General features: G+C 42.9%; 2 protein-coding genes across 2 annotated transcripts in view; both read left to right on the plus strand.

Annotated features, from left to right (window-relative positions):
* The window catches only part of slain1a (SLAIN motif family, member 1a), a 33731-nt gene extending 24730 nt beyond the window's left edge, over positions 1–9001 (plus strand). The window contains exons 5-9 of the mRNA XM_061970685.2: positions 1913–2062; positions 2131–2442; positions 7196–7390; positions 7477–7795; positions 8226–9001. Of these exons, the coding sequence (XP_061826669.2) occupies positions 1913–2062; positions 2131–2442; positions 7196–7390; positions 7477–7795; positions 8226–8301 (1052 nt within the window). The 3' untranslated portion in view covers positions 8302–9001. The remainder of the gene's footprint in view (positions 1–1912; positions 2063–2130; positions 2443–7195; positions 7391–7476; positions 7796–8225) is intronic.
* A 3726-nt stretch (positions 9002–12727) lies between these two features.
* Positions 12728–15133, plus strand: kbtbd7 (kelch repeat and BTB (POZ) domain containing 7). The gene has a single exon (XM_061970684.2). The coding sequence runs from the start codon at positions 12983–12985 to the stop codon at positions 14867–14869; it is 1887 nt and encodes a 628-aa protein (XP_061826668.1). The 5' UTR covers positions 12728–12982; the 3' UTR covers positions 14870–15133.
* The last annotated feature ends 297 nt before the right edge of the window (positions 15134–15430 follow it).

Here is a 15430-nt window from a genome sequence, read left to right on the forward strand (position 1 = left end):
TATATATATATATATGTATGTGTGGGAAAAAAAATCACAAGACTACTTCATCTCTACAGGCCTGTTTCATGAGGGGTTCCCTCAATCATCAGGAGATTTTAATGGAAGCATTCACATACCATGGTTTATATAGGGCACAGAGTGGGTGGGTACAGGCTGGCGTAGGGGCGTGGTGATTGGCTCATGTGCTACCTAGGAGGTGTTTCCGTCTGTGGCGGCATGCTGATACAATTTCGCTGCGCTTGTTGAGGGATGACAGGTCTGGACGGTATATGATAAACAGTTTCTCTTTCAAGCATAGGTTGCCCTATATAAACCATGGTATGTGAATGCTCCCATTAAAATCTCTTGATGATTGAGGGAACCCCCTCATGAAACAGGCCTGCAGAGATGAAGTAGTCTTGTTATTTTTTTCCCACACATACATATATTGCGCTCTACTACGGTATCGAGCACTATTTTTTGGATAACCTTATTAAGACATATATATATATATATATATATATATATATATATACATACATATGTATGAAATACTTGACTTGGTGAATTCTAGCTGTCAATATACTCCTCCCCTCTTAACCACGCCCCGCCCCACCCCCGACCACGCCCCCACCCCCCCACCCCCCGAAATCGGAGGTCTCAAGGTTGGCAAGTATGTTGTAGAGTATATAATTATGAACATGTGTTTGTTGGAGTATTACTTAATGCCTGGTACTCTCTGCAGTTGATGACCACTGTATGAGGAAATAACTTATTTGTGCGATAGTTGAGCATGTTAAGAGTTCTGATCAAGTCATTGCCAGGACAGTCCCTGAAGGTTTTATGATGGCTGCAGTTTGACACTGGAACAGATCAATTCTTTTTCCATGAGTTCCTACGGACTGATAGATTGCAACTGTCATGACTTGGTCCTGGGGTTTAGTTTTTCTCGAAGGCAACGGAAAGTTGGCTCGGGCGAGACGGGAATGAAGGTACATTTTTTTATTTAAACTACAAAAACAGGAAGTAAACAAAAGGCGCGCACAATGGCGGAGAACAAACTATGAAACCAAATACTTGCACAAAGGCAAAAAACTATGAACAACAAACAAACACTAACTGTGGCAATAATAAACAAAACTTACTTGGCATGGACAAAAAGGAGCAGCGTGAACGATGGACATGAAAAAATAGCAGCAAGGGTCTTAAGGGTGGCTTCACGGTGGCCTCACAATACGAAGGTCCTGAGTAGTCTTGGGTTCAATCCCGGGCTCGGGATCTTTCTGTGTGGAGTTTGCATGTTCTCCCCGTGACTGCGTGGGTTCCCTCCGGGTACTCCGGCTTCCTCCCACCTCCAAAGACATGCACCTGGGGATAGGTTGATTGGCAACACTAAATGGGCCCTAGTGTGTGAATGTTGTCTGTCTATCTGTGTTGGCCCTGCGATGAGGTGGCGACTTGTCCAGGGTGTACCCCGCCTTCCGCCCGATTGTAGCTGAGATAGGCTCCAGCGACCCCAAAGGGAATAAGCGGTAGAAAATGGATGGATGGATGGGGTCTTAAGGGTGTGTGGAGAGTGTGCAGAAGCATAAATGTGGAGATGTCACCAGCACGACAAACTGAAAACAATGAACTTAAATACTACAGACATGATTAACGAAAAAAGGTGCGTGACTCAAAACGTGAAACAGGTGCGTGACGTGACAGGTGAAAACTAATGGTTGCTATGGTGACAAAACAAAAGTGCACAATGAGTCTAAACGTGGAACAGGTGAAACTAATAAGTAATCATGGACACAAGACAAGGGAGTGAAAAGCCAGAAACTAAAGAGTCCAATAACTAAACAAAAGATGATTATACAGACATGACAGCAACTGAGTCTTGATGGTTGCTTTTTGCACACCAACATGGATGAAGTTTGTGTTTTAGAAGTGGGTCGGCGACATGCGGCCATCAGCCCCCAGTCCTCCCTGGACAGCGACGCGGGCGTGTCCGAGCTGGAGGACGACACCATCGCCATGGGCTACAAACTGCAGGACATGACAGACGTGGAGGTCATGGCGCGACTTCAGGAGGAGAGTGAGTCTTACGCTTCTCCTCGTCGGTGTGCGTGAAGGCGGTGCAAACGGAGCTGCGTGTGTGCGCAGGTCTGCGTCAGGACTACGCGTCCACCTCGGCCACGGCGGGACGTCGCTGCTCCAGCTTCTCCTTGAACTCTCTGAGGCGCAGCGAGGTGGACCTGGAGGAGGAGGACGAGGAGGAGGACGAGGGCTACGACCAGCTGCCGCCGCCGCAGCCTCGACTGTTCCGCACGGGGTCCGTGCAGCGCGCTGGGGGCGGTCTGTCTCACTCGCACACCTTCTCCAGCTTCAGGGACTGCAGACGAAGCTCCACCTTCTCGCTGGCTGGACTCACACCTTACAACGCAGGGAGCGACACGCAGTACAGGAACAGCACAGGTACGACTCATTGTGTGGAGCAGTGACGTGCAGTGAGGTTGATGGCTGGTGAGGCACTGACTTCATCACAGTCACATTTACAAACATATGAACCCTAAAGAGTATCTTATTCACCATTTGATTGGAAGCAGTTAACGGGTTATGTTTAAAAGCTCATACCAGCATTCTTCCCTGCTTGGCACTCAGCATCAAGGCTTGGAATTGGGGGTTAAATCACCAAAAATGATTCCCGGGCGCGGCGCCGCTGCTGCCCACTGCTCCCCTCACCTCCCAGGGGGTGAACAAGGGGATGGGTCAAATGCAGACGACAAATTTCACCACACCTAGTGTGTGTGTGACAATCATTGCTACTTTAACTTAACTTTAACTTTACACATACAAACTGTAGCACAGAAAAAAGCACATTTAATAAAAAAACGTTATTATGGTCTTACCTTTACTTAGAAATGTGCCGCTGTTGTGCTGGATTAATGAACCCCCTGATGGGAGTGTTATATCAACTAAAGCCCTCACTTCAACTTTCCACGTGCAAGATTGAATCTATTTAAAAAAGTGTAACCGAGGGTTTATAAATGTGGCCTATACTGTATGAAACTACAAAATAACAAACACGGAGGCTCCAGTTTACACGAGGACCACTTTATTTACCTTCTTTCAAAAACCTCCGCTCCACTTCAACGTGTCATCACTTCCGCTCTTAGCGCCTTCAAAATAAGAGCTCAAGGCATATACTGTATAACAGCGCATAACAGGAACTTAACATCACAAAGAGGAAAGCCCATGAAAATAGGTTACAAAAGTTATTTAATAAGAAGCCAAAAAGTGCAAAAACAATAATGTTCGTGTTGGAGGAGTTGTGAACTAATGTTGTGGCCCTGCAGTCATTCACAACTCCTCCAACACGAACATTATTGTTTTTGTACTTTTTGGCTTCTTATGAAATAATTTTTTTAAATAGATTCAATCTTGCACGTGGAAAGTTTAAGTGTGGGCTTTAGTTGAAATAACACTCCCGTCAGGGGTTGCCGTGCATTCTACGGCGGGGGTGCAGGAGGCGAGCCTCAGCCAGTGCGTCTTTTGCAGCCGTTTTATGATCACTCAGCACAAGAAATACGTTACACACATACAGTTGTTGACAAAATACACTGTACATTATATACCTCAGCTAACTAAACTATGGAAATGTATAATATAGTTTATATAGCAATACGGTCTCACTGCACAGCAGGCCAGCAGTTAGCCGAGTCATTGCGCAATCCATGTTGAGGCACTGAGTGGCGTGCCTCAACTGGCTGCTGTTCACCGCACCGTCTCTTCTCAGTATTTGAACGGCAAATGTGAAAATTCAGCGATTTTGAATAAAAATAATCTAAAACTGGTGAAGTTAAATGGAAAATAACTTTATAGTATAATCACTGGATACATATAACAATTTAATATATATTTTTTTCTTTTTAAATTTTTTTTCTTTCCATGATGGCAGGTGAGGCCGCGCCTCACCTGCCTCTAGTGACTGCACGTCATTTTTCACCCCATTCAAAGCGTTCCAACTTCAAACTGTTCAGCCTATTCGGGAATCGCGGGCTTTCCCTTGACAAATTCCGAAAATTCCCAGATTTCCCAGAATTTCAGGTTTTCCGGGACATTTTTCCCATTCAAACTTTCACCATTTCCAAATTTTTCAACCTTCAACAGATTCCACCATCCTGGAAATTTAAACGACCTTTTTTCCAAGTTCAAAAAAACTCCAGGAATTCTGGAAAATCCTGGTTTTCCAAAGCCCTATTTTCACCCTTTTTCTGGCGACTACTCCTCCCACATTTTTCAACCCACTTCAACCGTTCCACCGACAAAACCCTTCCATCCATCCATCTATTTTCTACCGCTTGTCCCTTTCGGGGTCGCGGGGGGTGCTGGAGCCTATCTCAGCTGCATTCGGGTGGAAGGCGGTGTACACCCTGGACAAGTCGCCATCTCATCGCAGGGCCAACACAGATAGACAGACAACATTCACACACTAGGGACCATTTAGTGTTGCCAATCAAACATCCCTCTTAATTAGGACAAAAAACTAAGTTATTTTTTGAACTGGAAAATTTCCCAGTTTTCCCGAAATTCCAGGAATTCTGTAATACCATTTCCCAATTCAACATGTTACTACTTCAACATTTCTCGACCGATTTTTTAAATTTCAACACCAACTTTTTCAACTCGTTCAGACCATTCAAGTTTTCTTTTACAATTTAAAAAAAATGTCTCACTTTTCCCGAAATTCCCAAAGTTCCACAATTACTACATTTTTCATCTGATTCAAACGGTTCCAACTTCAAAATATTCACCTTGTTCAGGAATTGTGTGCTCTACTTCAACAATTCTACAAAAAATCACTGATTTCCCATAATTCCAATTTTTTTCCCTTTTTCCCCATTCAAAATGATTTGTCCATTTTTCAAACTTCCACAATTCTCACATTCTTCAACCCATTCAAACCATTCCAACATTCCAACTATTCTTACATTAATACTACGTTCTGTCAGCATTTCACTTCAACTTCAGCATTGGAGCATTCACACGCTATTCCTTCAGGAATGGCCTCTTCTCGATAAACTTCAACTTCTTCTCCAGATTTTGGCGCGCTCTACCTTCCACATTTTTCACCCCATTCAAAGCGTTCCAACTTCAAACTGTTCAGCCTATTCGGGAATCGCGGGCTTTCCCTTGACAAATTCCAAAAATTCCCAGGTTTCCCAGAATTTCAGGTTTTCCTGGACATTTTTCCCCATTCAAACTTTCACCATTTCCAAATTTTTCAACCTTCAACAGATTCCACCATCCTGGAAATTTAAAAAACCTTTTTTCCAAGTTCAAAAAAACTCCAGGAATTCTGGAAAATCCTGGTTTTCCAAAGACTTATTTTCACCCTTTTTCTGCCGACTACTCCTCCCACATTTTTCAACCCACTTCAACCGTTCCACCGACAAAACCCTTCCATCCATCCATCTATTTTCTACCGCTTGTCCCTTTCGGGGTCGCGGGGGGTGCTGGAGCCTATCTCAGCTGCATTCGGGCGGAAGGCGGTGTACACCCTGGACAAGTCGCCACCTCATCACAGGGCCAACACAGATAGACAGACAACATTCACACACTAGGGACCATTTAGTGTTGCCAATCAAACATTCCTCTTAATTAGGACAAAAAACAAAGTTCTTTTTTGAACTGGAAAAATTCCCAGTTTTCCCGAAATTCCAGGAATTCCCTAATACCATTTCCCAATTCAACATGTTACTACTTCAACATTTCTCAGCCGATTTTTTAAATTACAACACCAACTTTTTCAACTCGTTCAGACCATTCAAGTTTTCTTTTACAATTTAAATTTTTTTTTTCCCAATTTTCCCGAAATTCCCAAAGTTCCACAATTACCACATTTTTCATCTGATTCAAACTGTTCCAACTTCAAAATATTCACCCTGTTCAGGAATTGTGTGCTCTATTTCAACAATACTACAAAAATCACTGATTTACCATAATTCCAATTGTTTTCTTTTTTCCCCATTCAAAATGATTTGTCCATTTTTCAAACTTCCACAATTCTCACATTCTTCAACCCATTCAAACCATTCCAACATTCCAACTATTCTTACATTCACACTACATTCTGTCAGCATTTCACTTCAACTTCAGCATTGGAGCATTCACACGCTATTCCTTCAGGAATGGCCTCTTCTCGATAAACTTCTTCAACTTCAACTTCTTCTCCAGATTTTGGCGCTCTCTAACTTTCATATTTTTCACCCGATTCAAAGCGTTCCAACTTCAAACTGTTCAGCCTATTCGGGAATCGCGGGCTTTCCCTGGACAAATTCCAAAAATTCCCAGATTTCCCAGAATTCCAGGTTTTCCGGGACATTTTTCCCTTTCAAACTTTCACCATTTCCACATCAACCGATTCAAACCATTCCACCTTCAACACATTCCACCATCCTGGAAATTTAAACTGCCTTTTTTCCAAGTTCAAAAAAACTCCGGGAATTCTGGAAAATCCTGGTTTTCCAAAGCCCGATTTTCACCCTTTTTCTGGCGACTACTCCTCCCACATTTTTCAACCCACTTCAACCGTTCCACCGTCAAAACATTCCTCTTAATTAGGACAAAAAACTAAGTTATTTTTGTTAACTGGAAAAATTCCCAGTTTTCCCCGAAATTCCAGGAATTCCGTAATACCATTTTTCAATTCAACATGTTACTACTTCAACATTTCTCCACCGACTTGAAAAATGTCAACACCAACTTTTTCAACTCATTCAGACCATTCAAGTTTTTTTTTTACAATTTTCAAAATGGCTTGTGCAGCCCTTTGAGACACTCATGATTTAGGGCTATATAGGTAAACATTGATTGATTGATTGAAAAAATGTCCAGCTTTTCCAAGGGACATGTAAGCAAATATTAACATTGCTGTATGTATACTTTTGACCCTCACATTTTCAGTAGAGCCATAATAAATTCATAAAAGAAGTCAACTTCATGTGAGCAACAAGTATGTGCTCCAATCACTACATCACAAAAAAATAAGAGTTGTAGAAATGATTGTAAAGTCAAGAGAGCCATGACATGATGTTCTTTACAAGTGTATGTACACTTTTGACCCCGACTGTACATGTACAGTAATAATACAAGTCAGCTGTCGGAATATTGGCTACACCTTCAATAAAACAGGTTTAACATGTGACATTATGTTCTTCTTGTACAGATATGAAACTACGGAGAAGCATGCCCAACCTCATCCGAACTCCCAGCATGCCGAGCGTTCCCGGCGTTCCGTTCTTGGGCCCCTCCTCCGTCACCCCGCCCTCCCACGGCCCCTCCTCCCTCCCGACCATGTCGTCCCTCCGCAGCAGTCAGAGCTTCGACTCGCCCAGCGGCCTCGCACGTCTCCAGTCGTCCAGTAAGAAGTCGCCCTTGTCTTTGCGTTCCTATTCCCACAAGATGTCCGTTTACCTGTGTCCTCCCCCTCCCCTTTGTGTGCTCCAGTTCCGCCTCCGGGCCAGCTGAGTCATCGCGTCCAGAGCGTGGGCAGCTTCCCCGCCGCCCCTCGCCAGCCCTTTAAAGCTACGGCCTACGTGAGCCCTACCGTCCTGCAGGGCCCCGCCTCTTTGTCCGCCTCCACAAGCCTGCACTGCATCCCCAGCAGCACCGCCCTGCCTCAGCCCCTCAAGCCCGCAGGAAGCTGCGTACCGCTGCCCGTAAAGACCGCCGTCGCCGTCCCTCGGAGCTCACTGCCCCGCCCGGCCTCTTTTGTGGGCATCAGCGGAGTTTCTCGCTCCAGCAAAATTTCCCAACCAACGCGCAGGTAAGACCACACATAATCCACTACTTAGTACAACAGGTAAAACCACACATAATCCACTACTTAGTACAACAGGTAAGACCACACATAATCCACTACTTAGTACAACAGGTAAGACCACACATTATCCACTCTGATCCACAACTTAGTACAACCAAGATCATGGCTGCAGCAAAAATGAACTATCCTTACCACTCAAAAGTTTACACACGCCTTCCCATTCAAAAGCATTGGTAAATGTCTTAAACCAGGGGTCCCCAACAATGTTCCCTCTAAGGTGCATGCCTGTGCAATGGCGCACTGTTCAAGCGTCCTCTGCGCTGTAAATGTATACGTTTTATTTGATCTTATTTTGTGTGACGCTAAAATGTATTAATTCATTGAAATATCAAAAATGTATGTTGTCTTCATTATTTTCTTGCTTGCCTTGCAGTTTGCTGACCCCCCCAAAGAGCCTGGCCTCCTTGAGTACCCTGAAGGACGCCAGCTGGAAAGACGGCTGCTATTAACTCAATAATTCAGAGGTTTGTTAATAATAATAATATTGGTAATTTACTGTAACAACAAACAGGGTCATGCTGCATTATTGACAGTAACTTCATCTGTCCAGAGGGGGCAGTCATGAGCTGCCACCCAAGAGAGACTGTTTTAAGAGTTTTCTTTTTGAAACTCTTCCTCCTCATAATGAAGTAAGAGCTGTATGAGGCTGGCTCTCATACGTTACCTGCAATATTCCACTACTCACTTACTTCAATGTCAACTCTTTCATGTTGTTGTTTTTCTGCAAGCTGAAAAAGTCACACTTTTTGAATAATACACTTTTTTGTTCTTGTATATCTCACACGGCTCACTTTGCAAACTTTTCTCACTGTGGTGTAAAATAGGATCAAGATGATGATGATGATGATGAAGGAATTGTTTTTGCTCCATCCTGTGCCTGTTTGGAAGTACTGTGTCATATTTCATATCCACTTCTATTAACTGGCCGCACCTTGCAGCACTTTTATCGCAATTATGAAACTTTTTTGGGAGTGTTGCTTGAATTATGACAATTCGTTAATGTGTGATGTGACTTTTTTGGCGTGTTTTCATATGTTTTGTTTTTATGTGAATTTTTAAAAGTATTAACTTGACTAATGTGACCGCTGCAATGGTATTGCACATCAACTCGAAGGAGTTTTTGTACCATAGGAATTTTTAAAGTCAAATAAAAATGTTTTGAAAAAAAGTTGTTTTCCCCCAATCCTTGTAAAAAGAAAAATAAATTAAAATAAACATATATAGTTATAATTTTATATTATCTAATATATATACAGTATATTTATCACTTTGTTGTATTTTTTTTCATAGTACATTAAATTTATTTGATTACTATTGTCAATTAAATGTAACATTTCTCTGGTTTCTGTAAGATTTTATTATTCACTTAAATTTTTTTTTGACCTACAGTTAATTTATGACATAATAAATGTATTATTTTCATTTTAGTATGTTTTTAAAAATTGCAATATAATATTTTATCCCCGTAAGCATGTTTGAAATTAAGGGAAATGTATGATTGTAATTACTTAATTTAATATAGTTGTACTAATGTATTTAGGTATACATATATGTATACCTATATGTATACGTAAAATTATGTATACTGTATGTATTTTTACAATGTAATATCGTTTCATTTTCAATAATTAATCGATTTTGATATTACAATATGTTATCAAATCAAACGTTATTTATAAAGCGCTTTCATACGTATATTTCACACATATATTTAATACATATAATTATGTTACGTGTATATTTATTTTATTTACTCTATTTTCATTAATTGACCTAAATATATATTTTTTCTGTTTTGTCCTAAAAGTATTATATAAAATGAATGTATAATTTGTAATAAAGAAACTTGTAACAATTATACATACATATATATATATATATATATATATATATATATATATATATATATATATATATATATATATATATATTTTTTTTTTTTTTTTAATATATGTGTATATATATATGTATATGTATGTATATATATATTTCAAAAAAATTAATATTTACATTTTCTTTAATAGGAGTTTATTTATTTACTTTGTTTGTACTGTACTGTAAATAAAAATGTTTTGACAAGTTCGCCTATAGGACGGTCCAAAAGGAATTAGCAACAAACTATATCAAAACATGCCTCATATTAATGGTATTGACAAGTGATTTCCAGATATGTAATTATCGAGTCAATAGGACCTTGCGTAATGATGCAATGGCCATAAATGTATTTATCTTTTGCCTGAAAAGCTATATACTGCATGTATATACAATGCAATAATGCCATTATACTCACAAATCAACACACATTATTTTTCCATATTTGTTCTTTGACACTGTGACTTTGTACAAGTACAAACTTCAAGTTAAAGTCAAAGGTTGGGTGCAAAATGTCTCATTTTTCGTCAAAAGTCTATAAACATAATATCATGATGGAAGGCATATAGATATTTGCTGTTATAATTGTCATGAAATATTACTAACACTAAATTTTCATACAAATTAGAAAAGTGCTAAAGGAAGAAATAGATAAATCCAAAAAAAGGATTGCATGTGGCTATTATGTTATGTTGTGTTCCAGTAAAAATGCTTATAGTTCTGATGAAGGTTCTGCCAATAAATTATACTGTAAAATATTGCAGTGTAACATAGATGAACAAAAAAAGCCAATAAAATACAAAGATAGCTCATTAATTGCAACAAGAAACAATCTAAGAGACTATAATTTAATTAAATTGTGAAATATTACAAAACAATCATTGTATTTTTTTTCTTCACATCGAAATTTAAAGACAATAAAATAAATACATCCTATTAAGATTTTTTTTCAGCACAGTTGAATAAATTAGTGGGCGATTTAGGACAGTATTTATACTTTATTCATATTTTCATTATCTATGTAATTGGCGTTATATGTACAGGTAAAAGCCAGTAAATTAGAATATTTTGAAAAACTTGATTTATTTCAGTAATTGCATTCAAAAGGTGTAACTTGTACATTATATTTATTCATTGCACACAGACTGATGCATTCAAATGTTTATTTCATTTAATTTTGATGATTTGAAGTGGCAACAAATGAAAATCCAAAATTCCGTGTGTCACAAAATTAGAATATTACTTAAGGCTAATACAAAAAAGGGATTTTTAGAAATGTTGGCCAACTGAAAAGTATGAAAATGAAAAATATGAGCATGTACAATACTCAATACTTGGTTGGAGCTCCTTTTGCCTCAATTACTGCGTTAATGCGGCGTGGCATGGAGTCGATGAGTTTCTGGCACTGCTCAGGTGTTATGAGAGCCCAGGTTGCTCTGATAGTGGCCTTCAACTCTTCTGCGTTTTTGGGTCTGGCATTCTGCATCTTTCTTTTCACAATACCCCACAGATTTTCTATGGGGCTAAGGTCAGGGGAGTTGGCGGGCCAATTTAGAACAGAAATACCATAGTCCGTAAACCAGGCACGGGTAGATTTTGCGCTGTGTGCAGGCGCCAAGTCCTGTTGGAACTTGAAATCTCCATCTCCATAGAGCAGGTCAGCAGCAGGAAGCATGAAGTGCTCTAAAACTTGCTGGTACCCCAAACCATCACTGATGGTGGAAACTTTACACTAGACTTCAGGCAACGTGGATCCTGTGCCTCTCCTGTCTTCCTCCAGACTCTAGGACCTCGATTTCCAAAGGAAATGCAAAATTTGCATGGTTGGGTGATGGTTTGGGGTGCCATGTCATCTGCTGGTGTCGGTCCACTCTGTTTCCTGAGATCCAGGGTCAACGCAGCCGTCTACCAGCAAGTTTTAGAGCACTTCATGCTTCCTGCTGCTGACCTGCTCTATGGAGATGGAGATTTCAAGTTCCAACAGGACTTGGCGCCTGCACACAGCGCAAAATCTACCCGTGCCTGGTTTACGGACCATGGTATTTCTGTTCTAAATTGGCCCGCCAACTCCCCTGACCTTAGCCCCATAGAAAATCTGTGGGGTATTGTGAAAAGGAAGATGCAGAATGCCAGACCCAAAAAGGCAGAAGAGTTGAAGGCCACTATCAGAGCAACCTGGGCTCTCATAACACCTGAGCAGTGCCAGAAACTCATCGACTCCATGCCACGCCGCATTAACGCAGTAATTGAGGCAAAAGGAGCTCCAACCAAGTATTGAGTATTGTACATGCTCATATTTTTCATTTTCATACTTTTCAGTTGGCCAACATTTCTAAAAATCCCTTTTTTGTATTAGCCTTAAGTAATATTCTAATTTTGTGACACACGGAATTTTGGATTTTCATTTGTTGCCACTTCTAATCATCAAAATTAAATGAAATAAACATTTGAATGCATCAGTCTGTGTGCAATGAATAAATATAATGTACAAGTTACACCTTTTGAATGCAATTACTGAAATAAATCAAGTTTTTCAAAATATTCTAATTTACTGGCTTTTACCTGTATATGAAACACATAAAAAAACTTTTATTCAAATTTCAATAAATAATAATACATTCCACTTTTTTAGTGACATTGTTTTTAAACATGGTATGTTGCAGGAAAATATTGATTACATCGATTGATGTGGATTTAAACACGAGTTTCAGTAAATACTGTTTATCCTTTAGAAATTGACCCAGTTATGACAGCCAATCACAGGCGGACTTCTTCTCTGACGAAGAGGAAGTTTTATATTCTGCCTTCACAATAAGAGAAGACACTTTCCAGATCTTGGTAAAGTATGAAATAAAACCAATCGAACATAACAAATGTTACTTAATATGTAATATAGGTTTATTTTGATACTTTACAGAGCGTTGGTTGATTAAAAAAACAAGTCAAACATACGTAGATATAGGTTTTATTTTGACACTCTAGAATGTAAACTTGACCCCCGGTTGCCGGGTCAAACCGTCTGTTTGTCTCAAAGCTTCCACGCTGAACGACGCACAAATGGCGGACCTAAAGTGAACATTATGGTCATTCGTTGGCTACAAACAAGCTTTGGGGCGCACACATCCACTGGGAGATAGCAGGTGACTTGTAATGTAGCGGAGCGGATGTGTCCTTGTCGGCGAGCCGAGGAGGTGGAGCGTGAGGCGGCTTCTTGTCTGAAACCTTCCGCGACGTGAGCTAGCTAAATAGAGCCCGAACATGGCTTCCTCTTTGGGTTGCTTCAATGGCCCCGAAGTGTTGGAGGACGTCAGCCACGCCGGGAGTTTGATGAAGGGGCTGAAGGCGTTGTATGATAGTCGTCTTCTCTCGGACGTCGCCATCGAGGTTGACCTGGATGGAGAGCCCCTGCAGCCCCGCGGTGGTTATGGCGACGGGGCCATGAGTGACAGCCCCGTCCAGCTCTTCCTGTGCAGCCGCAACGTCCTGGCCGCTGCAAGCCCATACTTCAAGAGCATGTTCACCGGCGGCCTGAACGAAAGTGTCCAGGAGAAGGTGGTCATCCACGGGGTGGACGCCGAGTCCATGTCGGTCATCGTGAATTACTGCTACACGGGCATGGTGACCATCACGGAGGGCAACGTGCAGAGGCTGTACGCCGCCGCCAACATGCTGCAGCTGGAGTACATCAGGAACGCCTGCTCCAGCTTCATGATCCGCCGGCTGGACCTCTCCAACTGCGTGGGCGTCCTGAAATTTGCCGACACCTACGACAACCCCGAGCTGAAAGCCAGCGCTCAGGCCTTCATCGCCAGGAACTTCGGCCATCTGTGCGGCGGCGGGGAGCTGTGCGAGCTGGATCTTGTCCAGCTGAAGGAGTTGCTCTCCTTGGACACGCTGGACGTGGACTGCGAGGGGAAGGTGTGCTCGGCCGCCCTTCGGTGGATCGAGGTCAACGCTCCCCAGAAGAAGGAGGATGCGCTGCAGGCGCTGAGGTGCGTACGCTGGAACCTGTTCACCGAGAAGGACAAGCGCTACCTGGAGGGGCCGGTGGCGAGGCCGTTCATCGAGAAGCACCTGGAGTCCTTCTTCAACGGACCCGCCGGGGCCGGCTGCTGCACCTTGTCCACGTTCCTGGACGTCCCCAAGCACAGGATAGGCGTCAGCGCCAAGGAGATGATCCTCTTCTTCGGTCTACCCAACGACAACATCATGTGCTGCGACCCGTACTCTGAGGAGCTCTACTTCATGTCCGCTCCTCTTGTGGACCTCAGCAACCAGGACTACAAACGCTCCACCATGGAGTCCCTCATCGCGTGCTCCACCCCGGAAAACAACCTCTACTTGGCGTCCCACCTGTCCAAACACTTCTGGCAGTACAACCCGGTGCTCAACAGCTGGAAGGAGCTGGCAGAGAGGCCGCTGGGGAGGATCCACTCGGGGATGGGGTACCTCAACGGTCACGTGTACCTCCTCGGGGGCAGGAACCCTGTGACGGACGCGCGGCTGAAGGAGGTGGAGTGTTACAGCGTGCAGAGGAACCAGTGGACCTTTGTGGCGCCTCTGCCTCACTCCTTAGGAAAAATGCAGGTGGTGGCGCTGAACGACCAACTGTACGTGGTCAACAAGAGGCGCATGCTGTGCTACGACCCGCGCTGCAACCGCTGGCGCCTCTGCGGCTCGCTGCGGCGGGAGAAGCTGCACAAGGCGTGCGTGTACCAGGACCAGATCATCTGCGTGTGCGACATCCCCGTGGTGAAGGCCTACAACCCGGCCAGGGGGGAGTGGCGGCGGCTGGGCGACATCCCCATCGACAGCCACGCCCTCAACTACCAGGTGATCCAGCACGGCGGCAAGCTCCTCCTCCTCACGCAGACGCTGCTGCAGCACAACAAGAACCGCGTCCTCATGCACGAGTACGACCTGGCGCGGGAGAGCTGGAAGACCGTCATGGCCGTCTACGTGGCCACGCTGGGGCCCGTGTGCGTGTCCACGCGCGTCTACCCGGCGTGCCTCGGCTCGGCGCGCAGTTTCCCCACGGAGGAGGACGACGACAGCGGCTCCAGCGCCGACTGGGACCTGGACGGCTTGACGGACGCGGATTCCGACACAGGCAGCTCTAGCTCGTTCTCGGACGAGAACTGGTAGACAAGACCTGTTTTTCTGAACACAGCTCGGATGCTCTCATCCCGTTCATGGTGAGCTGGAGCCTACCCCAGCTGACTTAGGAGCCGTGGACTGGCTGAGCTAAATGTCCCGGGAGCTTTTTATAGCCCAGTTCCTCCTGAGATTTGTTTGTTCTTTCAAAATCAACATGGCGGGCAGTTTACAATGTTTTCCACTTTTCCCACTCACATTCTTCGTTTGCAGACGTGTCGTGAAGCTTTGCTAGTAAAATATTCCAAACGTCAACTTTCGGTGTCGTAGTGTTGATTTGGTGCTATGTTTTGTCAACGCACACAGAAGATGGTTTGATTTGCATCAATGTCATACTTCAGCAGATACCTACAGAGAAACCTGTTCAGGTCCAACACAATCTGTGGAAAAGTCTGTAACACTGTCCACATTGTGAAAATTGTTAATTAATAAAGAAACTAGTGCTGTCAAACAATATTTATTTTAAACCAGATTAATCTCAGTAAATTACCTGCGTCTATAATGAGAATTACCCTTAAAAAACATTTTGACACAAATGTAATTTTATTATTA

Source organism: Nerophis lumbriciformis, linkage group LG13 (assembly GCF_033978685.3).
Source record: "Nerophis lumbriciformis linkage group LG13, RoL_Nlum_v2.1, whole genome shotgun sequence".
NCBI lineage: Eukaryota > Metazoa > Chordata > Actinopteri > Syngnathiformes > Syngnathidae > Nerophis > Nerophis lumbriciformis.

Bases quoted from the DNA above. Each gene is read 5' to 3' on its own strand.
- kbtbd7 (XM_061970684.2), top strand. From the start codon at position 12,983: ATGGCTTCCTCTTTGGGTTGCTTCAATGGCCCCGAAGTGTTGGAGGAC.